The 23,952-nt window shown below is 34.4% G+C and overlaps 5 protein-coding genes and 1 pseudogene across 5 annotated transcripts; 3 read left to right on the top strand and 3 right to left on the bottom strand.

Annotated features, from left to right (window-relative positions):
- Nucleotides 1-20: 20 nt before the first annotated feature.
- Nucleotides 21-1,366, bottom strand: LOC141691422 (uncharacterized; annotated as a pseudogene).
- A 948-nt stretch (nt 1,367-2,314) lies between these two features.
- On the bottom strand, nt 2,315-4,422 carry LOC141692938 (uncharacterized). Its single transcript, XM_074497901.1, has one exon. The coding sequence runs from the start codon at nt 3,913-3,915 to the stop codon at nt 2,527-2,529; it is 1,389 nt and encodes a 462-aa protein (XP_074354002.1). The 5' UTR covers nt 3,916-4,422; the 3' UTR covers nt 2,315-2,526.
- Nucleotides 4,423-6,806: 2,384 nt separating this feature from the next.
- On the top strand, nt 6,807-7,478 carry LOC141691421 (uncharacterized). The gene has a single exon (XM_074496162.1). The coding sequence runs from the start codon at nt 6,807-6,809 to the stop codon at nt 7,476-7,478; it is 672 nt and encodes a 223-aa protein (XP_074352263.1).
- Nucleotides 7,479-10,399: 2,921 nt separating this feature from the next.
- Nucleotides 10,400-10,893, top strand: LOC141691420 (secreted RxLR effector protein 161-like). Its single transcript, XM_074496161.1, has 2 exons — nt 10,400-10,579; nt 10,621-10,893. The coding sequence occupies exons 1-2, from the start codon at nt 10,400-10,402 to the stop codon at nt 10,891-10,893; spliced, it is 453 nt and encodes a 150-aa protein (XP_074352262.1).
- A 957-nt stretch (nt 10,894-11,850) lies between these two features.
- On the top strand, nt 11,851-16,893 carry LOC141692959 (enhanced ethylene response protein 5). The gene is made up of 12 exons (XM_074497929.1): nt 11,851-12,235; nt 12,330-12,423; nt 13,081-13,170; nt 14,007-14,072; nt 14,463-14,552; nt 14,667-14,723; nt 14,911-14,972; nt 15,552-15,639; nt 15,793-15,869; nt 15,949-16,023; nt 16,104-16,209; nt 16,321-16,893. The coding sequence occupies exons 1-12, from the start codon at nt 11,919-11,921 to the stop codon at nt 16,450-16,452; spliced, it is 1,254 nt and encodes a 417-aa protein (XP_074354030.1). The 5' UTR covers nt 11,851-11,918; the 3' UTR covers nt 16,453-16,893.
- Nucleotides 16,894-17,925: 1,032 nt separating this feature from the next.
- On the bottom strand, nt 17,926-22,447 carry LOC141692975 (protein HEAT STRESS TOLERANT DWD 1). Its single transcript, XM_074497946.1, has 12 exons — nt 22,290-22,447; nt 21,836-22,002; nt 21,322-21,400; nt 20,721-20,897; nt 20,529-20,627; nt 19,785-19,950; nt 19,574-19,680; nt 19,304-19,443; nt 19,136-19,208; nt 18,611-18,726; nt 18,396-18,513; nt 17,926-18,300 (listed from the first exon to the last, which is right to left on the bottom strand). The coding sequence occupies exons 1-12, from the start codon at nt 22,335-22,337 to the stop codon at nt 18,154-18,156; spliced, it is 1,437 nt and encodes a 478-aa protein (XP_074354047.1). The 5' UTR covers nt 22,338-22,447; the 3' UTR covers nt 17,926-18,153.
- Nucleotides 22,448-23,952: the final 1,505 nt, after the last annotated feature.

Below are 23,952 nucleotides of genomic sequence, written 5' to 3'. Positions count from 1 at the left end.
TAGTGCCACTGCTATGAAATTCATGAAACTAGAAGATTTTTGTTGTGGCGAGGCAAAAGAACAGTCTTAGGAAAAGACGAGGTACTATTATTACGAGCACCATATAAGTTTAGGATTGATGTGATCAAGTTGTATATCTGTATATTCTCGAAAGAAGGCACTTTCACTCCCTTGGGAAATCTTGGACCATGGCCTATAAAGATGCTCCTCATAGAAAAAAAATGCATTGTCATACCCGTGTGCTCCTGCACACTCTTTAGTGTCTGTTTTGTTCATCTCCACTGTAAATCCTTCATCAGCTAACCCAACTATGGGGGTAATTCGATCACTGTCCGAGTAATGCATCCGTCTAGGTAGGTTCTCTTTAAGATAAACTTTCAAATACTTCCCATTGCCAACGTCTCCAGATTCCAGTCCCTTGGTTTATCTTTGCAACAACATCAGCCGGGGAGACATTAGGTGGTGGGCGAATGGAAAGTAATGGAGTATATCTCTCAATCCAACTCTCCGGAATTTCAATCCATGGAGCTAATTCTTTCAAAAAGATCAACTTTTGATCACATGTACCAACCATTCCATCATCACCAACCAAAATCACATGAACATCTTCAAACACCCTTCTTTTCTCCAAACCAGCAATCATTCGCCCCAGAACCTTATCGATCCTTGAAACAGCATCAGTGATTCGAGGGTGATCAGGCCCAACCTCGTGACCCTGAGCATCAGGATCCTCCAGATATTATGTCATTATGGCAGGAATCTCACTAGTTGGCAAATCAAAATAACTCAGAATCGTATCAACTCGGTCCTCAAAAGGTATGGAATCATTATAAGGTAAACAAAATTGTTTTGGGCAAGTCCAAGAACTTTTATTGACTTCAGCACCAGGCCAGGAATAGGTAGCAGCATTGTGGCCTTGATTCACCGCAGTCTCCCATAATGGCTCCCCGAGCCACCACTTGGGATCAAATTTTTTTGGAGTGAAAGCATCACCGGTGTTTGGATCAGTAAAAGAATTGCTAACTATTCCATGATAAGCTGGATACAAGCCAGTGACAATCGAGTTATGATTTGGAAATTTCAATGCTGGGAAAACAGGAATTTGCCCTGTTTCGGCTTCTGTCCCTTGACTAATCAAACGTTTAATATTTGGAGTAGGTGTTTTGTGTTGGTACCCAAATCGGAAGCCATCGCAAGAGATCAAGATAACAACTGGGTGAGGAAGTTTGTTAAGTGGGCTAGTAAGTAGAGTTCTGGAAGGTTGAAATGAAGATTGCGAGGAAGCGGAGGAAGAGAATGCAGAGAGGATGAAGCAAGTGGCAAAGAAGAAGAAAGTGGTGGCAAGTGAATTTAAATAGGAAACCATGATAAACGCAGAGAGAGCTGTTGATGAACAATGATGAATAAGTGTTCTGATTGGTTCTGTGTGGTGAGTTCTTAAATAGAGAAAAATTTAGATATATCTTCAATTAAATACAAGTTTTCTTGGTTTTGTTTATGTACTGAAATGAGAAGAAGATTAGCTAGTTGCAGTTCGAAGAACAGACAGCAATCAAAACAATAATATACTACAAGGCCACAAGGAAATATGGCTATCGAAACACGAAACACGTATAATATAATAGTCATGACAGTGGTTTAAATTTTTTGTCAATGAAACATTTTTGCTGAGTTATGTGATCTGAGGTGTGGTGAATTGTTGTTTCATAGAGAGATTCGCTTCACTTAAATATGAGATTTTCTTGGAATTTTTTAAGTACTGAGATAAGATGAAGGTTGGCTAGCTCCTACCTGCAGTTTGAAAAACAGATAAAAACCAGAAAAATAAAATTTTGATACAAATATGCCCTTCACATCCACTCTAAAATTTTGAAGATGTACAAATACCAAATGTCTTGCAGTCACATATACTTCTTCCCACAGGCCAGTATATTATTTTGTTCTTATTTTTTTAAAAACGTATGCTCGAGAATCTGTATTCATCTGTCTGCAGGTTTTCGTAAAATAGAGATATGGCCCGTAGTGAGTTAATTGTCTCTTGAGCATTGTGTCTGCTTCATTCAGCTCATTTAGGAGTGAGCTGAGTTTTAACATAATATTTAGGGTTCAATTTGTGAATGTAAAGTGCATGAGTAATTTCAATTATAAGCTCATAATCAAGTTTCTCGCATACTATAATTGATTACAGTTAAACCTTAAAGAACAACCTTAGGTTCGAAGAATTTTTTGCACTGCTTATCGTTTGATTACTAATTTACGATGAATGTATTATTTACGCCTTTCAGTGCTAGGTATATGATTCTGTACAAGGCAGAAAGGCCTTTGGCTTGGACCAGAGGAGCTGTTTACTGGAGTCAGATAGGTAATACATAAGTTGTCACTAAAATGTATTATCTTTTTTATTTCCAGTTATTATTTTGAAGCTATATTAAGGTTTGAACTCCACAGATTTTTTTTTTTTGGGGGGGGGGGGGGGGGAACAAGATAGTGTTAACCAGCAGTAAAGAATTTTACAGTTCCCGTTCTTCAATAGTTCCTGTATTTGTGTTGAGGTAAAAGAACCTTCTTAGGAAAAGATGAGGTACCATTATTTCGAGCACCCTTTATATTGAGGATCGACGTAATCAAATTGTATATTTGAATGTTCTCGAAAGAAGGCACTTTCACTCCCTTGGCAAACCTAGGACCATGGCCGATGAATATTGACCTCATTGAGAAAAATGCATTGTCATACCCGTGTGCTCCTGCACATTGTTTAGCTTCTGATATGTTCATCTCCACTTTAAATCCTTCATCAGCTAATCCAACAATGGGGGTGATCCGATCACTATCAGAGTAATGCAGCCGACTAGGTAGGTCTTTTTTAAGATAAACTTTCAAATACTCGCCATTGCCAACTTTTCCAGATTTTAGTCCTTGGTTGATCTTGGCAACAACATCAGCTGGGGAGACATTGGGTGGTGGGCGAATAGAAAGTAACGGAGTGTATCTCTCAATCCAATCCTCTGGAATGTCAATCCATGGAGCCAATTCTTTCAAAAAGATTAGCCTTTGATAGCAGGTACCAACCATTCCATGATCACCGACCATGATCACATTAACATCTTCAAAAATCCCTCTTTTCTCCAAACCACTAATCATTCTCCCTACCAACCGATCAACGTTAGCTACTGCTTTAGTAATTTCTGGGTGATCAGGTCCTACCTTGTGACCCTGAGCATCCGGATCATCTAAATACAATGCCATGAACGAAGGAATATCACTAGTTGGTAAATCAAAATAACTCAAAATCTTATCAACTCGCTCCTCAAATGGCGAAGATTTATTGTAAGGCGTACAAAATTTTGATGGGCAAGTCCAAGAACTTGTATTTACCTCAGAGCCAGGCCAGATAAAGGTTGCAGCATTGAGGCCTTGATTTATCACAGTTTCCCACAAAGGCTCCCCAAGCCACCATTTGGGGTCAAAATTTTGCTGATTGAAAGTGTCACCAGTGCTTGGATCAATAAAGTTATTAGCGACAATTCCATGATAAGCTGGATACAAGCCAGTAACAATTGAGTAGTGATTTGGAAATGTCAATGTTGGGAAAACAGGAATTAGCCCTGTTTCGGCTTCTGTCCCTTTACTAATCAAACGTTTGATATTTGGAGTTGGTGTCTTGTGTTGGAACCCAAATCGAAAGCCATCACAAGAAAGCAAGATAACAACTGGATGAGGTAGTTTGTTGAGGGGGCGACTAAGTAAATTTGTGGAAGGATGAAAAGGAGGAAGAGAAGACGAAGAGGACGAGAAGAAGAGAATGCAAGTGGCGAAGAAAAAGAAACTGGTGGCAATGGATTTTGATGGCGGCTGTAGAAGGTGTCGAGTTGGTACTAACATGGGCTTAGCAAGTAAAGTTATAACGGAGGTCATGATAAATGCAGAGAGTGTTGTTGGGGAAGAAGTCTTTTGGTGGTTTCTATGCTTTTTGGTGGAATGAATTGTCGTTAAATAGTGGGAGGGTTGAAAGTTTCTTCAGTAAAATATGAATTTTTTAGCTTAAGTCTTAGAATAATATGATATGAGAATTGTGATAGTTGATGAAGGGTCGCTAGCTGCACTATGAACAACAGATTACAATTATAAACAAATATATAATGACAAAACGAGAAGGCCAAGAAGTAAAATAGCCACCGGATTGCCTTTATTACAACTTGCATATGATGTCAATGGATTAGCTTTATGTTTTTCATGATTATAGGCCATGTTATGTTCTTTCAGAAAAAAGGTTCTGTACATTAAAATTTCATGCATTCCGTTGTATCGTTCGTGTACATTGTTTTGAAACCAGTGAAAATGTTGTTTTTGCAGAGAAGTAATTTTTGCACTGCGGAAATAATTTGATTTCTCAATATTGGATTTCTTTTGCAGCTGCCAGGGCTCTGACTTCTGAGCCATCATGTAACTAATGCTGGTAGCGTATAAAGAAAAGTCTGTCTGAAAGCAAAAGTATGAATTGTATATATTCCAGCCATCATGTTCGAATTACTTTCTTTAGATTGTCTCAAGATGCAACTAATCCAACATGTACACTACTATTTAAACTACACCAAATCAAGGAAACATTTTTAGACGTCTTATTTAGATATATAATCTGATATACTCATTTTGCTTATGCAATTGTTATTTAGTTAACATCATCACTAATGGTTTCTCCTGCTTGAGCCTTTCATATCACAAGCTTTCATATATGTCACTTTTAGCTCTTATCATCAAGTTTGTTGCCAAGACCTATATCTTTAGTTTGGCATGCAACTACCTAACAACCTTGTTAGCCTGCACCAACACAAGACTAGCAGATTTTGGGTTTCTGGACACTTGTTGTTCTTCATCTACTGAACTAGTTCATTAACATGAAATATTGAAATGTACATTTACATCTTTTTGTCATTTTTCAGATGAAAAACTTATGGTTGCAATTGAAAGTACAGCAAGTTGTTTGTTACTGTAAAACGGTATTAGTTATTTTTAAATGGTGGGATAGGTATCTGTTATCACTGATAAAAACCTTAAAATTTGTATGATGATTGCAAGATTAACAGCATATTTAGTTCATCTAGATTCTAGATCATACAATCTAGTTAAATTTGTGCTTTTTAATCTCCGTCAAAATTGTACAACTTAATTGTTAGTATTACTTATTACCCCTTTCAAAAATACTCCAGTCTAATCACCTTTAAAAAATATATATTTATTTTTCATAAGAAATATTTATTTAGCGGACTTCTTTCGACATCTCTAGGAGCAAATCGCATCACCTACAGTTTAATTTTTCTCAAAAAGAAAAATAAAAGTAATACAATATTTCTTTATTAAGCCGAATCAAATTTAATAATTTTATCTAACAATAATTTTTCAAAATATGTTCTTATTTAAGTGTACCAAACAACAAATATCGAATTAGTATCATTTATTTAATCTCTTAAAATAATTATTTTTTCACTTGTCCAACTCCGTTCGTTAATATTAATTGATAGCGATAAATACTACAAATCTGTTTTCAAAATATTTTTAATAATAAAATATAATATTTATCACTTTTAAAATATGAACTTATACATATACACGAGATATCAACCGTTATCATCAAAGTTATTAAATATTATGATAAAAGTTATTAGCAAGTATGCAACTAACAAGTTAACCTAAAGAAAATTTATCAAAAAAATACATATTTTTAAACGTATTTTAAAAGATACAATAAAAATTTCATATCACATAAAGTTGTTCAAAATTACATATAAAATTATAAATATTGCATTTCATCTTATATATAAGATATTTTTAAAATAAATTCCTAAAACATGGAATATTTTTGAAAAAATCCCGAAAATAAAATTACAAATCAGTTATGAATTGATTTTTTTATTCAAAGGTTAAATAGTAAAGCTACATGTAGGAGTAGAAAACTTGCAATTCATTTAATATACGTATTCCCTCCTTTAGCTATAAATAGCCGCATTCAGCAAGAAGCAAAAGACACCCCGAGCATCTTCTCTGCTATTTCTCCTCCTCAGCTCTCTCCGATAAAAATATAATAGTTCTTTTAGTAGTTCTTTTAGTAGCTCTTTTATTGTTACTATAACCAGTATTTTATAATACGTTATCAGCACGAAACCCTGCCGAAATTGAGAAAGTATAATTTTAATTTAAATATGCATATATATGAGTAGACGTGGTTATACCCTCTACTTATAATTTAAATATATATGGCCGGAGTACCGCCTATTAAAATTATTTTACGGTACCATTTAATTTTGAGTAATACCGAAGTATAGTGGGAACCTTAATTTATAAATTGCATAACTATCGGATAATAACTTTTTGCCCCTAACTAACTTATGCAGGATTGTCCACTTTAATTTATTATTGGTCGGAGATAACCTGCATACGCAGACGTCCGTATGGCGGGTTTAAATCCATTTGTCATTTTATATATAGATCTGTTTATAATATCAATGATAATAATGATATATACATTGATTATTGCATACTTATTAACGCACACGATTAAGTAGGATTTTATGTAATATTTACATTGATGAATTAAAATTTAATAATTTTCGTGTTAATTCAGATTTAGTTTGACAAATATTACAAGCTTATCGTTCGTTGCCTTGGACATTTCTGGCGATAATTATTTATCATGGGTACAAGATGTAAAGTTGCGCTTGGGTTCAAAGAAATTAAGCGATATAATAAAGGCATAAAATAAATCCACGGCTGAAGAAAACTTTACCTCCATAATTTTTTTCCGACACCACATGCATGAAGATTTAAAATCTGAGTACTTAGAAGTCGAGGATCCTTTTATTTTATGGGAAAATCTAAAGGATAGGTTCGATCACCAGAAACTAGTTTATCTACCTGCAGCTGAAAATGATTGGTCTAATTTAAGATTTCAGGATTTTAAGAGTGTCCGAGCATATAACTCTGCTTTGTTTAAAATAAGTTCTAGGCTTATTATATGTGGTGAGAAAGTTACGGAAAAAAGAAAAATCGATAAAACACTATCAACTTTTCACCCCAACAATATCAACTTAGCAGAGATGTACAGGGAGCGCAAATTTACTAAGTTCGGGGATCTTCTATCAACTCTCCTCGTTGCTGAACAGAATCATGAATTGGTGATTAAGAATCATCAATCCCGTCCAACAGGATCTGCACCATTACCTGAAGTAAATAACATGTCATTGCAGCAGAATGTACGTGGAAAAGGGTATAGAGGTGGATGGGGCCAAGGGCGGTACCGTGGACGAGGTCGGAACCACAGGTATTTTCGTCCATATAACAACTCTGGTCACCGGAAGTGGCAATCTGAATCACAGAGTAAAAGAAAGGCACCACGAGGAGGAAAAACTGAAAATATTTGTTATAGGTGCGGCATGAATGGGCACTGGACACGTAATTGTCATACCCCAGATCATCTTGTTTAGTTATACCAATCTTCTCAAAAATCAAAAGAGAAAATGGTAGAAACAAATTCGCCAACAATAACATATATGATTTTCCGAGAATCACAACTGGAGGAATAAGCATTAATGGTCCGAATGAACCTAACGAAACTCCCATATGGGAGGTTGAAGATTAGTTTCATATAATTATTATAGTAGTGTGTATTGTGTGCTTTATTTTGTTTGAACTATGTAGTGTGTTAGGTTCTTATCAAATAAATTATGTTTCTTAATTATATACAGAATGGATTCTGAAGATATATGCATTGCTGATTGTGGTACAACTCATATGATACTACAGCACCGAAAGTATTTTACCCAAATAACCAAAACCAAAGCTCAAGTCGGAACGATTTTCGGCGTATCTAATATAATCGAAGATTTTGGAAAAGCTAGTTTCGTCCTACTTAACGGTACCCACATACACATTTCAAATGCATTATATTCTAGTAAGTCTACTAGAAATTTTCTTAGTTTTAAAGATATCCGACTCAACAATTTTCACATCGAAACTACCTCTGAGCCTGATAGAGAATATCTTCTTATTACTTCCGTTAATCCTAGCAACAAGAAAATCTTAGAAAAGTTTCACTCACTTTCCTCAGGATTATATATGATGAAAATTAGAACTATTGAGATACACAATGTCATTGCTTCCAAACTCATAGATCCAAAATCTTTTACACTTTGGCATAAAAGATTAGGTCATCCTGGCGTCTCTATGATGCGTCGTATTATAGAAAATTCTACTGGTCATCCTCTTAAAGATTTTAAAGTTCTTTCTAACAATGACCTTCCATGTTCAGCATGTTCTTTAGGAAAATTGATAACTCGACCATCCCCTACTAAAGTTCAGCTTGAAAGCCCAATTTTTTAGAAAGGATCTAAGGGGACATATGTGGACCTATACACCCATCATCTGGCCCATTTAAGTACTTCATGGTATTAATCGATGCCTCAACTAGATGGTCTCATGTTTATCTTCTCTCAACTCGTAATGATACTTTTGCAAAACTACTTGCCCAAATAATCAAATTACGAGCTCAATTCCCCGATCATTGCATTAAGTCAATTCGTTTAGATAATGCCGGCGAATTCACATATGCAACTTTTGTCGACTATTGTATGTCTGTAGTAATCTCAGTTGAACACCCAGTCTCTCATGTACATACACAAAATGGGTTAGCCGAGTCTTTTATCAAAAGACTCCAACTTATTGCAAGATCGTTGTTGTTGAAAGCAAAATTACCTACATCTATTTGGGGTCACGCAATACTTCATGCTGCTAATATTATTAGGATTATACCAACTTCCTACAACCAACATTCTCCGCTACAATTGGTACTTGGTCAAGTTCCTAATATTTCTCACTTCAAAATTTTCGGAAGTGTTGTATATGTGCCGATTGCTCCACCACTAAGATCGAAGATGGGAGCTCAAAGAAGAATATGTATCTACGCTGGTTTTGATTCCACATCTATAATTAGATATCTGGAGCCTCTAACCGGAGACTTATTTACCGCAAGATATGCAGATTGTCATTTTGACGAGTCTATGTTTCCTCCCTTGGGGGGAGATAAACATTCAAACAAGGTTAATCCTGGCATAACATGGAATGCATCAGGATTATATTTTCTAGATCCACGTACCGGTCAATGCGAACTTGAAGTTAAAAGAATTATTCATATGCAAAATATCGCAAACCAAATGCCTGACGCATTTAACGATTCTAGAAATATAACTAAATCTCAAATACCTGCGGTAAATACTCCAGCTAGAATAGATATACCAATTCAAAAATCAGATATAAAAGAATTGGTTACAGAATCAAAGCCACGCCTGAAGCGTGGTAGACTGGTCGGTGCAAAAGATGTTGCACCACGAAAAAGAAAAATAAAGAAAATTGCCCCTGAAGTGGTACATACTCCAGAAGAAGCAAATACCCCTAAAGTGGTATTATCTCCTGAAGAGATTCCAGTCCCTGAAGATACGGGATTAAACAATCATGAAATTTCAATTAATTATGTGCATGATATGAAATTATAGGATCGAAGTAAAGCCATAATCGATGACATATTTGTGTATTCCGCAACATTGGATGTAGACATAAATTCTGATCCTGAACCACAAAGTGTGAAAAAGACTGGCCAAAATGGAAAGACGCATTCCAAACAGAATTAAATTCATTGCGTAAAAGAGAAGTATTTGGACCTGTTTTCTAAACACCAATCAGTGTGAACCCTGTTGGAAATAAATGGGTATTCATAAGAAAATGAAATGAAAAGAATGAAATTATCAGATATAAAGCTCGACTTGTAGCACATGGGTTTTCTCAAAGGCCTGGCATTGATTATCAAGAGACATACTCGCCAGTGATGGATGAAATTACTTTTCGTTTTATATTAGGTATGACATCTAAAGAAAAATTGGAAACACGTCTTATGGACGTCGTTACTGCATACCTGTATGGTTCACTTGATAGTGAAATTTTTATGAAAATCCCAGAAGGGTTAAAAATGGATGATTTCAAGAAATCTCGTCATAAATACTCCATTAAACTTCAACGATCATTGTATGGACTTAAACAATATGGTCGTATGTGGTATAACAGACTTAGTTGTTATTTACAAAAGAATGGGTATATTAGTAACCAAATTTCTTCATGTATTTTTATCAAAAAATCACAATCTGGTTTTGTGATTATTGTTGTATATGTGGATGATTTAAACCTTGTAGGAACAGCTACAGAGGTTGATGAAGCTGTCATATACCTAAAGACAGAGTTTGAAATGAAAGATCTTGGAAGGACAAAATATTGTCTTGGTATACAAGTCGAGCACTTGTCATCGGGAATTTTCCTCCACCAATCTACATATACAGAAAAGGTTTTGAACAGATTTTACATGGATAAATCTCATCCATTGACTACTCCAATGATGATTAGATCTTTAGAGCCTGATAAAGATCCATTTCGACCACGAGAAGATGATGAAGAGGTTCTTGGTCCTGAAATCCCATATCTAGGTACAATTGGTGCACTTATGTATCTTGCAAACAATACAAGGCCAGATATTGCATTTGCTGTGAATTTATTGGCTAGATTTAGCTCTGCTCCGATGGACAGACATTGGATAGGATTAAACATATATTCCGTTATCTTCGGGGAACAACAGACTTTGGATTATTCTTCCCGAAAAACTCAACATCTCAGTTGATTGGATATGTTGACGCTGGATACTTGTCAGATCCTCATTTTGACAAATCACAAACTGGATATGTATTTACATATTGCGGTGCAGCCATTTCCTGGAAATCCACGAAGCAAACTACTGTGGCAACCTCAACAAATCACTCAGAACTCATTGCAATTCATGAAGCCAATAGAGAATATATTTAGTTGTGGTCTATCATCAAGAATATTCAAGAATCATGTGGATTGCCAGACATCACAAGAAGTCCTACTGTCATGTTTGAGGACAACACTGCATGCATTGATCAACTCAAGGAAGGATATATCAAAGGGGACATGACGAAGCACATTTCACCAAAATTCTTCTACACTCATGAGCTTCAAAAGAATGGTGAAATTGATGTACAACAAATTGGGTCATGTGACAACCTTACTGATTTATTCACAAAATCATTACCGAATTCAACATTTGAGAAGTTACGACATAACATTGGAATGCGGCGACTTAAGGATTTGTTACAACAAAATTTCAGAGAATGATTAATTTTTCCAAGAGGAGATTGTACTCTTTTTCCTTTGTCAAATTTTTATCCCACTGGTTTTTTTGCCAAGATTTTAACGAGACAGTCTATGATCCACTATATAATACTCCCTCCGTCACTTTCAATTGTTTACATTTTTAGATAGTGTCCGACACGCATTTTAAGGTGCATATAAAGTATAGTTCTGTATTTTTTTTACAATTTTGTTTTTCTGAACAAAAATTAAAACATTCAACTTTTATTCAGAAAAAGAAAATTGTAAAAATAAGTTACATAACTGTACTTTTTATGCACCTTAAAATGCGTGCCGAACACTTTCTCAGAAATGTAAACAATTAGAAGAGACTGAGGGAGTAACAATCAAAGGGGAGTGTTATGAATTGATTGTTATATTCAAAGGTTAAATAGTAAAGTTACATGTAGGAGTAGAAAACTTACAATTCATTTAATGTACTTGTTCCCTCCTTTGACTATAAGTAGCCACGTTCATTAAGAAGCAAAAGACACCCTGAACATTCTGCTCTTTCTCCTCCTCAGCTCTCTCGGATAAAAATATAGTAATTTTTTTAGTAACTCTTTTATTATGCTTTTATTGTTACTATAACAAGTATTTTATAATAAAACCCCAAAATTCCCTTCCCATAAATAAACAGAGACAAGAGAAGTGTTGTACACACAGCGGCATCAGCAATGGCAGCAGGTTCATACATAAGCATGGGAGAAGCTCACCATCGAATCACCGAGTATCTAAACCGCTTCTCCGACGCCGTTTCATACCAAGACTGCTCTTCTCTCAAGACCCTTCTTTCTCTCTCTTCTAATTCTCCTTTTCTTCTCTCTCTAGCTGATGCTCTCAACATTTTTCAAGAAGATTCTACTAATAAATTAATTAGAACACATCATAATAATAGCTACCCAGATATTGTGACCCCACTTTTTAGATCTTTTCAGAATTACAGGATCGCCCATCTTGTTGATTGTTATGTTGCTTTTGAAAAAGCTGCAAAGTATGTGTCTTTAGTTTTCTTGATTTTTTTGGGGTTTTTAGGGTTTTTATGGAGATTGTTTGTGTAATTGTTTGGATTTGTTTTGTGGGTGCAGTTCTTTTATTCAGGAGTTTAGGAACTGGGAATCAGCTTGGGCTTTAGAGGCTTTGTTTGTTGTTGTTTACGAAATTAGGGTTCTTGCTGAAAGGGTAATTTTATTTACTTCTCGTGTTTTTGGGTATTTTTTATTAATTTCCCTTTATGTGGTTTTTTGGGACTTTTTAATATACGGAGAGTGTGATTTTTTTTAATCCCTAAATATGTTTGGAACCTGCTTAGTGTGGCTATAGTGGGATAGGACCTGCGGTATATATAACTCATTAGATCGCAAGTTTTTAATTACCTTTGTCGTTCGTTTTAAGTTGTAGCATTAGGAATTCCTCCACCTTTACGAGAAAAATGTAGGGAATGTAAGTCGTACAGCTAGGAAATGTAGCTTAAAGTAAGTCTTTCCACTAGCAAATGTAGTTTAAGGTAAGTTAGGTCTCTCTAATCTCGAACGCATATCCCACATGTCAATGCCTCAGTGGTGTAAAATGGTTTAGTTCATATTGGCCTCCTATTTAGTTGTGGTGTTAGAACTGGCCTATAGTGTAGAGGTTCATGATAATTTACATGCGAGGGCATTGTGTGCGCATAAATTTACTTTTAACAGACTCTTGTGTTGGGATATATCACTCACAAATGGGTACTGTGGGGAAAAGAGGAAATTATATATACATTCTGTTCTAGTACATCACTAACTGTTGTTAAAACTATTAGTCTTTTGTGTCTATTATATTTAGAATATTTTACCGTCAATGTAGGCTGATAGAGAGTTGGCCTCCAATGGGAAAACTCCAGACAAGTTGAAGGCAGCTGGCTCGTACCTTATGAAAGTGTTTGGAGTTCTTGCTGTATGTTTTATTTTCCATGTTTTCTTCTATTAACTTGAAATACTGCAACTCATAAAAACATCTCTGATTGTTAAGTTGTTCTGTAATTAATACCTCTCATTAGTCCCAAGATCGTTGAACTAATATTAGTATATTATTAGCAAAACACCATGATGTACTCTTCAGTATCAGTAATTTATAAGACTAATTTAAACTGGCTCTTTAACTTCTGTTTTTGTGGGATCCTTGATAGGCGATATCAAGAAACATAATTTTTTTAATGTACACAGATCTATACTCAACTGGAAGTAAATGATTTGTGCACCACAATACAAAGCATAATAAGTAAAACAACAAAGTTGTCATAGTGTCTGTGTAGGCACATCTCCATGCTTCCAGAAACAACCTATAGGGAAATAATTTCCGGTGCTTGTTCCCAGAGAAAATTCGTAAAGAAGTTTACCAATGTAATTGTACAAGTTGCGTGCCAGGAATCTGGGGAACTCTAATCTGTCATCTTCTAGGTTTAAGTCTGAAAATACTGAAACTTAAAAATATAGCCATGCCTTATTAAATATGTTTTCTCTTGGGTCCTTGATCTTCGATGATAATTTAGTTGTCCTCCTCCAATTCCACCTTATTTATGAGTAATACTTTCTTGGGAATTTGCACAAGACAATATTAGGACTACTAATACCGCAGCATACATCTTAAGGAAAATAAAATCTAGTCTTGTTCCTACAGCTGAGATTTCAATGTTTAGAAACATAAATGTCAATATTTTCAAAAGATGCTAGATACTTTAGAGATTTATCAAAACTGCAATAGGTTTTTGACAGTTAGACTTTTTGTTGTAGGGGAAAGGTCCGAAACGTGTTGGAGCTCTTTATGTGACCTGTCAACTGTTCAAAACATATTTTAAGGTAACCCGTTCTTTCACTCTCTTCTATATAGTTACTTTTTGCTTGATCCCCTCATTGGCTCATTCCCTGTCAGTTTTAAATGAAATAATATTCTAATGTGAGAACAACCAGCATTGAAACTGTCGCATAGTGGTGGTTGGTATATTCTCGTAGCCAAGAGATTATTTCGAGTAATGTTATTATAATGGAAGAGGCAAAGTGCAAGTAAAACTAAGTTTTGTATCTGTCTCTCTTTTGGGGCCAATATTAGTAGTATGACAATATATTGTCATCTCAATGTTGGGTGTCTTTTTTCGTGTATATAAGAAAGAATGCATGATTGAAAATCCATCCAACTTGCAAATTATATCGTGGAAACTGGTAAGACGTAATCTTTTGACTATTGTGCAGCTTGGCACTGTTCATCTATGCAGAAGTGTGATACGTAGCATAGAAACTGCACGTATATTTGATTTTGAGGAATTTCCTGTCCGAGATAAGGTATGTAACGTGTATGCATTATTGAAAACATATAGCCAAATTTAATATACAAGATAGATAATACGCCATGACTGATCATTTTGTGTTTAACATTTTTTTTTCCTGGTATCTTAGGTCACATACATGTATTACACAGGTCGTTTGGAGGTGTTTAATGAAAATTTTCCTGCGGTGAGCAGTCTTCAATTTTTTACAATTTACTTTATCACATGCTTCCTGTATATATATCTAAATAGACAGAACCAGTTTTTGGACATGTGTATATGCTTTAAGTGATTCATTCCTACTTATATCAACTGCTTGCCAGTTGCAACATTGTGTTCTTTTTTCAATTGGTTTTGGAATTTATATCTTTCAGGCTGATCAGAAGTTGTCATATGCTCTGATGCATTGCAACCCTCGCAGGGAAGCAAATATAAGGTAGAGCCAGGTTTTTTGCTGTGCATATCTTCCTTTAGTGTTACAAAGTGTCATTAGGTAGTGCACTACTTGTGAGCTAATAAAGAGTAGAAAAGTGTGTTTTAGGGGTAAGCATCATTATTTGGGGTTCCTATATGGTATTTAATTCCACCGGTAAACTTGATAGTTTGCCTCTGGACACTCGTTGGGGTTATTTTATCTTTCTTATTTAGAAACTACATATCGTATTTGATGAATTAATTTACTCATCATCTATTTTAAACTAGACAACCATTTCTCTCTTAACAAGTATTTTTTTCATGTAATTATATAAATTATCTCGGAGAAATTCTTTTCGCACTGGAATGATCGGTTAGTAGTACTTGGACAAAAAATGTCGAGGTCAATTTTTTATAGTTGGAGGGGCTTGTGAACGAAAATTAAATTTTTTAAACTTCATTTTCCCTGAATAATCTGTTCTGGCTGTATGGATAGAATTTATCTGGGATACTTTACAAAATCTTTAGAGCACTGACATTGTATGTATAATTTAAATAATGAGTATTGTTGATCATTATCTACCGTCTCGTGTTGCCATAGGATGATCTTGAAGTACCTCATACCAGTGAAGCTTTCAATTGGCATCTTACCTGAAAATTCGCTCCTCGTGAAATATAATCTGGTTGAGGTATATCAGATTTACATATATTTCTAATTTTCTTACCTATAACTTTACCTAATTCTTATCAAGTAACAAAGATCCGGAACTGAGTACAAAGAAATACACTATCACCTGTTTGCCTGCAAATTAAATAAAGTATCGATATATCTTGCTTTGCAGTACAGTGATGTTGTTCTGGCTTTGAGAAGAGGTGATCTCCGACTTCTTCGAAATGCTCTTCAGAAGCATGAAGACCGGTAAGCTTCTTATCAATTCCATTGTGATAGTTACTGATCAAGAAATAAGTTGAAGCTCAGTACACCCTTGTTTCCTCAGGTTTTTAAGGTCTGGTGTTTATCTCGTCCTTGAGAAGTTAGAGCTCCAGGTGTACCAAAGACTAGTAAAAAAAATGTAAGTTTTTTTTAAAAAAAAAATGTTATGAAAGCCAAACCTATCGACAAGCATTGACATCTTACATGCTGAACTGCCAGTTATATTATCCAAAAGCAGAAGGATCCAACAAAAGCGCACCAGGTTAAATTAGAAGTAATTGTCAAAGCATTGAAATGGCTTGAGATGGACATGGATGTTGATGAGGTACATAATTTTTTATTATTTTCTTATTTAGGCCCTCTGTTTTTGCTTTAAGCTATTTGCTTCATGTTCAGGACTAATATTCAACTACTGTGACATGGTGCACTTTTGCAGGTTGAATGTATAATGGCCATCTTAATATACAAGAATCTCATGAAGGGTTACTTTGCGCACAAGAGCAAAGTTGTCGTGCTAAGTAAACAAGATCCTTTCCCTAAATTGAATGGCAAACCAGTCAACTCATAGTGAAGACAATCAAGTTGGCATGTTATCTTCTGCTTTTACCTAGTGATGCTGGCGTTCGGAGTCTGGTTGTATTGTTGACCCAGTGATGCAGTTGTTGCTGGAACATGGGTGAATGGGGCGTTGACACACTGCGAAGTTGTAGGAATGATAATTATATTATTAAAAACACAGCATACATGGAAATGAGTGTAAACATGCCCTTTCCCGATTTACAGGAAAACGGTTTAATTGGTTTCTGACGAGTGGAACCTCTAAAGTTTCTCTGTATAAGTGATATTGGTTCTACTCTGCCAATATGCCATCCATTGTCTGATTGATGTAACTTGTTTAGCTCAACTAGTTTTGTAGATTTGTGAAAAACTAGGCTGTTAACATTATTGTACCCCACAACTTGTCCATTGCTAGTCTGCTACTTTTATTGAATTTTACAAGAGTTCTGTACTTAATGTTATTATCTGTACCATGGTATATCTCAGAGTATTCCATATCTACTTGCAACTATGGTTAAAGACTGGCAAGAGCAGAGCAAATATAATACTAGAGGTATTATATTTGTTTGTGTTACATGCTCATCAGCTCCATTTTCTTTCTACACCGTTAAATGTTAATAGATCAATACATGATCTTAATGCAATAGATCAGTACATGATCTTACATGAAACCACAATCAAATAACATTACTTGATATTCATATTTTCTTTCTATCTGACAGATTTCCACAACTAGGCCTTTAAACTGAGCATCATCTCAAGCCTTTGCAAAACAGACTTCCTCGGGGAGGGCGTCATCTGGTTTACGAAGCCTCTCTACTTGTTCTTAGAAATTAGGGACTTGGCACCATCAGTCTGTTTCCTCTAATTAGTGTGAAATCCCCAAGCCATGTGAACAAATGAAGAGATAAACTACAAGTGATAACAAGAGAAGAGAGAAAGAAAAGACTAACAACCCCTGTTATGATCCTTACAATTACGATGCACTTGTAAATTATAGCAGTCTATGTATTCATGGTGACTAATATTTCACCATCTCGCACTCGCACTAGTCTGATTAATTCTTGTTAGCGAGGAGTATCTCATATTTCAGGGCTTATCTAGCGGTAATGATGACCTGAAGACGTGCATCTTTTTGTGCTTCAACCTATCAACTATTCTCGCAGCCACAAGTCGATCTTTACAAAATGTTAAAGAATTTGCTTCTTGTCAATCTGAATGATTGCTTAGCTAGCATGGCCTGCCATCATGATGCTAGTACTCGTTAAATACGCTACTGCATATGCATGTTTTGGACCAAGGATATGCTTTCTGGACGGAGGGGTAACACTATCAAACAAATTAATGCTATGCACAGATTTCTGCTTACTGCTTATATTAGGTAAATTGTGCTCGCAATTGCAATGGGATTTTCATCATTAGTCACACTGTATTTATACGCTAATCCTTGCGTTTATTAAAGAAAATGGAGCTGATGAGCATGTAACACAAACAAAGCCATTGTACATTATGTTGGTCCATCATACATGTATTAACAACCGGGTGAAAGTAAACATTTATGCATTTGTAGGCCGAAAATCTTTTACAAACACTCTAAATATCATAAAAAGGCAAGAACAAAACAAAATTGGTTCAGAGCTGTCATTTGGTAGAGCTTTTATCTAAACATGCAAGCCTTCAAGGGGGCATAATTGTGGAATCTTTTTGAAAATTAGGCATCATTCGCTGGAGGTGCATTTTCAGGGAGGGGAGTTTCAATGTTTGAGGGCATCAGTATATTAAAACCATCTGCAGCAGTAGACACGATCATGCCTGGGATCTGGTTGTGCCAGTGAAGTTCTTTCAAGTCTTTTTGACCCTGTTCAACAATAAACAAAGCAAAATATTGTCTTGCATGTAAGGAATAGCAAAAAAAAGGTCCGCCTTTCCATATAATAGATTAAAAGTACTAACCTGATGAACAAATAGCAATTGTGGTGGCAAATCACTAGGGGCATTTACTTGCTCTTTAATTTTGGCTTTGAACTCAGCTTCCTCTTCTTCATCTCGTTCTAATGATAGGTCCCAAACCCTGATATGATATTCAGTAAAAGGTTACAACAAAGAAAAAGTTGAATGTAGGATGTGATTTGGGTTTGGATTGGAAGGGAAAGCCAGGAGGGTCTTACGTTAGTTGATTGTCGGCTGAGCAGGCAGCCAGTGTAGAAGCTTCATGTGGACTCCATTCGATAGATGTGATAGGATGTTTATGGTATTCAAAGTGTGCAACAACCGAGTCCCCTTCCTGTTACAAAAAGAACGAGAAATTCATTCAATCATAATTTATTAGTACCAACTAATCAGTCTGTGTACCAACTAATAATTGGTAACTAATATATTCTCACACTCAGCTTTGTTCATAAGTACGTAGCTAACTACCAAGAAATATGAAATTTATAGTTAAAAAGGCTTAAAGCTCAGTCCTGCATAGACATATGCCATATCTAGGTCACTCGTCTGAACTCGAAAAAGTTATAGCTAAGAACAAAACACACTCTGGGGTTGAGATTGATTATCATATGTTATCTTTTATGTAGAAAGGCTAATAGGCATATTGAAAAGGTGTACGCAGGGGATTCATCTAGAACATTGTACAAACAAATGTGGACAAAATACTACCTGCTCTAACTTTAGCCATACAAAATCATACAAACCTTGAGCAATCTGAGATCAAAAATGGATATAGCCCCATCATCACTTCCTGAAGCCAGCATACAACTTGCCAGCCTGTTCAAGATAAAGGAAATAAATGGGTGAGGTCATGACATTTATATAGAAGACAACAGCTTCATTGAGAACTCGAAGGTGAACAGTATAAATACCTATTCCATGAAATAACATTAACATCTGCATTATGAGCCTTTATAGAAGTTGCTGGAGATTTCCCTAAACGAGTATCCCATATAGCAATAGTCTTATCCACTGAGCAGGAGGCGAACACAAAAGGTTCTGTAGGGCTCCACTGTAAAATGTGAAATAAGACTACATTGTTAAAATAACCAGAAACTATGTATCATATGCATCACTAGCAGTTAAGAAACATAAAATAAAATTCTTCAAAAATATGAAGTGGAAACCCGCCTAATGCATACTTGTAAATCTTCGACACTGGCTGTATGTCCAACAAATGGTTTAGAATCAATATTCCACGTAGAATCAGATGATGGTTCCCATAGATGAATAAAGTTCTTGCAATCCCCTAGAAAAAGACAAACAGATAAGTTGCATCCTAGTGACGTTGTGATAGTTCAAGATACTCTGATTAGATCATTAACCAGTAGGTCAAAAAAATGACATCTGTACCAGATACAAGCCTTCCAGGAACAAGAGGATTCCAGTCTATCGCATATCCTTCATCCTTGTGCGTAAATTTTGCTAATGGAGCATGATTAGACACTGTGGAAGCTCCTCGATTAACATCATTTTCAGATTCAGCCAAAGCGTTTAAATGAGAGCTAAAATCCCACACCTGAAGAGATGTTAAGTTTACTTAGGAAGACAGATGCAAAGTAAGTTGCCCCTTATCAGGATAGTAGTAATTGCACACTAAACTTTCACGTGTTCAGGATATCTTTAATTAACGGTCCTGTCTTCTCACTTCTGTCCTCTATTTAAAATATAACTAGTACACCAATTGGCAATGTAACATGTCCAAAATATGACCCAAGACAGGGGCGTAGCACAAAGATCAAAGGATATTCTCATACCAATAATCTCAACCAAGAGATAATCAAGGACTCATTGTTTTATCAGAAACACAAATAAGGTATTTCATGCCATGTTGGTTCAACTGGCTCAAGCACTTGGATCATGTATGGCAAACGAAAGAGCGGGTATTCTTAAATCGAAAAAATGTAATATTATACAAAATTTGACCTATTTGCTATTATCATCAAACTATACTTAAATCCATATTATCCAAGCAACAAAGCCTATTTAAACAGTTGTCATACTTATCTGTCAGTAGTGAAGTTGAAAAATGAGGTTAATTGATTCCCCACAATAAAAATAATAATGACCAAGAAAATATATAAACACATATCTGACCTGCACGTGACCAGTGTCACCCCAAGATGCACAAATATGGGGGTTCTGTGTCATGGCACGTATCCTATTCACACCTCCTTCATGAGCAACCTTCCGAAGCTGTAGTTGCAATGACAAATTAACCAGAATCAAACACAGAAAATTGTAACACCAGAACAACTGCAATGTAGTGTACAAGAAACAAAAACATGCCTGCAAAACTGGTGCTTTAGATTTAGCTTCCTCCTCGTCATCATCATCTTCGTCACTATCACTATTCTCACTCTCCATATCAGTATCAGCATCTGCTTTAGGCACTAGTGCGCGTCTTTTACCAGAAATATTCGATACTTTAAATATTCCAATATAATTCCAAGCAGCCTTTTCCGCCTGTACAAAACAGAAAAGCGCATATTTATTACCCAAAAACTAATGTTCTGTTTGGTTAAAAGGAACAAAATCAGGCGGCTATGAAATTAAAATTGCACTATTTTGTAGCTTAGCATTCATAATTTTCATTCTTCTATGCATACAGAATTAGACTTTAAAACCCAGAAATTTTGATTATTTCATCATTCTTACTTCTGTTTATATTCTACACAGATCTCCTCAATGAATCATTCCTACTTCTGTTCATATTCTACACAGATCTCCTCAATATTCGTAATCTCTCGTTTATTTCCACTACTCTTGAATCCTTTCTTTCATCTTTAATTTTGTTCAAATTTTTTCAATTGATTTCTTCCAACCAACTGAGCATAATAGTGTACACAAGAACTAAATAAAATCCAACTGACATAAAAGATAATCATACCTGAGTCCCAGCCACACAATACATAGTATGAGGGAACTCCGTTCGAACTAAACCCAACGTATCACGAACCACATCAAAACTGTCATTTTCACACAATAAATGATCAAACAATCAAATTTTCACAAAATAGAAATAAAAAAATTCAAACTCACCAAATTAGCTTACATTTCCCAACTTAATAATTAATTAAAAAATGATAAACTTTTTTCCAAAGAGACATCTCTACAAACCTATAAACACATGACGTTACATAAAATCAAATATTATACCCTAATCTCAAAGGAGGGTAAGACAAACACAGACCTTACTTCTCCATCACAAGGAATAAAAAACCCTCCTCTACAATGCACAAGTAGAAATTTAAACATGTAAAAGTAACATTTACAGAATTTCGAACAACCTTAAGCAGGGTTATCCGATATTTAATTTACTAACCTAATAGCTCCTACGAAATGAACATCACATTACAGAAGGCATATATATACACATAATATATCCGGAAACGATAACAAACCTTAAGCAGGGCCACCCAATATTAAACGCATGAAGTGAATCATAAGCCGAAACATCACACTGTAGTTCTTCACCTTCCTCTAACTTATCAACACCTGGTTGCCATACTTTCGCAGGTACCTCTGGCACCGATGACGAAGTAGACCCCTCACCACCACTCTTTGAGCCCTAATTTCATCACCCAACAACACAGATCAACATATAAACATGCATAAACAACACTAGTTCATCAAATTCACCACATCTTTAGCCCTAATTTCATCATAATCAATCAACAAGAACAGCAAATAACACTAATTTGGTTCAATTTTACAACTATTTAAGCTATAATTTAATTTCCCATTAACATACATCACCAAAAGAAACACTAAAACAACACTAACAATTTAATTAAATTAAATTAAACTTCTTGAAAACTTGATAAAATTAAAAAAAATAAAAAGATATGAAAATACCTTGTTTTTGCGCTTGGCTTTTTTTGGGTTTTTGATGCTTCGAACCATAGTTGAGAAAGTTTGGAACTTGAAGATATTTGCGGAGATGGCGGATTAGAAAATGAAGATTTTGATGAGGGGGTTTTAAGGGCTAGGGTTTTAGTAGAATGATTTGTTGGGTTTTCCAGAGAGTTGGACTTTCTAAACGGGTCGGGTAAAGTAAGCCCAATTAATTAGTTTGATCCCATATTTGTAAACTCAAATGGTTTCTTAAAAAAATGTTAGAGTTCTCGTATATTATTACTTGAAAACTAGCATAATAACCCGGCACGGGTCATTTTCTAAATTTTTTTTTATACATTATGTAATTATGATATTTTTAGTCATTTTCTTATTTGTAAATGTCGTATAATGTCTAACGTATATAAAATATAAGTTGATTTTTTATTAATATATATTATTTATATACAAGATATTACCAAATTACACAACGTTTCTAATTTAACTCATTAAATAAAATATATATACTTGTTTGTGTTGTATAATTTGTATTTAATGAATAAATATAAACAAGGTAGTCAGTGTACGTTTAAAACGAAACGATTAAACTTAATCTGTAGAATACCGTTAGTATATTTACAAAGAAAAAACTAAAAATTAACATATATGTTAAATACAGAGTTGACAAAAAATAATGATTTTTAAAAATAAACTATATGTACTGATCTACTATTACTCAGTTCACTACTAACTTATAATTAACTTACTCAATTTAAAAAGATAAAAAATGCATAAATGAAATTAGAATTACTTGCAATCATAATATACAATAATGTAAAATTTACAATACTATTAATATAAAAGTTGATTTTAATGAAAAATGTTAGTTTTTGAAATTCAACTTATGTTTATATGGAAAAATGTTGGTTTTTCATTTACACTACTATTACCAAAATAAGATTAAGTTACATGTGTGTGTCATGTAAACTATATGTTACATTTCTTAGTAAATTACGATGGTTTCAATTATTTATATGCTAAATATTTGATTTATTTACATGTAAAATCATTATTAACATTTAGAGGGTCAATTGATTACTTAAATAACATGCATTTATAATTATCCAAAAATTAAAATTATGTAATAAATAAATTGCAACAATTTATATATGATATTCACATTATCACTTACAAACGATGCATATTTATTTTTTACGCAACCGAGTATCAATCATGGTTGTAACATAAAAATAAAGTATATATCGTAAAGGTTTATTATTGATATTCATGATTTTTTTTCAAGAATTCGAAGAAAAAATTGTAATTATATCGTTATTTAAACTGTTTTTAAATTTCTTTCGTTGTGACTCTAATATTTCTTGATATTATATTCTCATAAAATTAAATATTTTTCAATTCGATAAAATTTTACAAATATCAGTTGAACTTCTTAATTCCTTCAGATTATTGAACAATATATATTTTTTCTTTAAAAAGTATAAAATGTATTGAATCAAATGCTACAATATAGTATAAAAATATAACTTTTATTTGAATAATTCAAAATATTAAAATAATTCAAAATATTTGTATAATATTATCTTGATCAATGAATATTGCTTATCTAAAAGAGTTCTTTTTTAAAAAGCTAGTTTTTTTTAAAATGAAAAATAAATCGATTTAA

The sequence above is a fragment of the Apium graveolens genome, chromosome 10 (assembly GCF_009905375.1).
Source record: "Apium graveolens cultivar Ventura chromosome 10, ASM990537v1, whole genome shotgun sequence".
In the NCBI taxonomy this organism is placed as follows: domain Eukaryota; kingdom Viridiplantae; phylum Streptophyta; class Magnoliopsida; order Apiales; family Apiaceae; genus Apium; species Apium graveolens.
The sequence above is the reverse complement of the archived record's forward strand: the minus strand, read 5'-3'. Positions and strand labels throughout refer to the sequence as shown.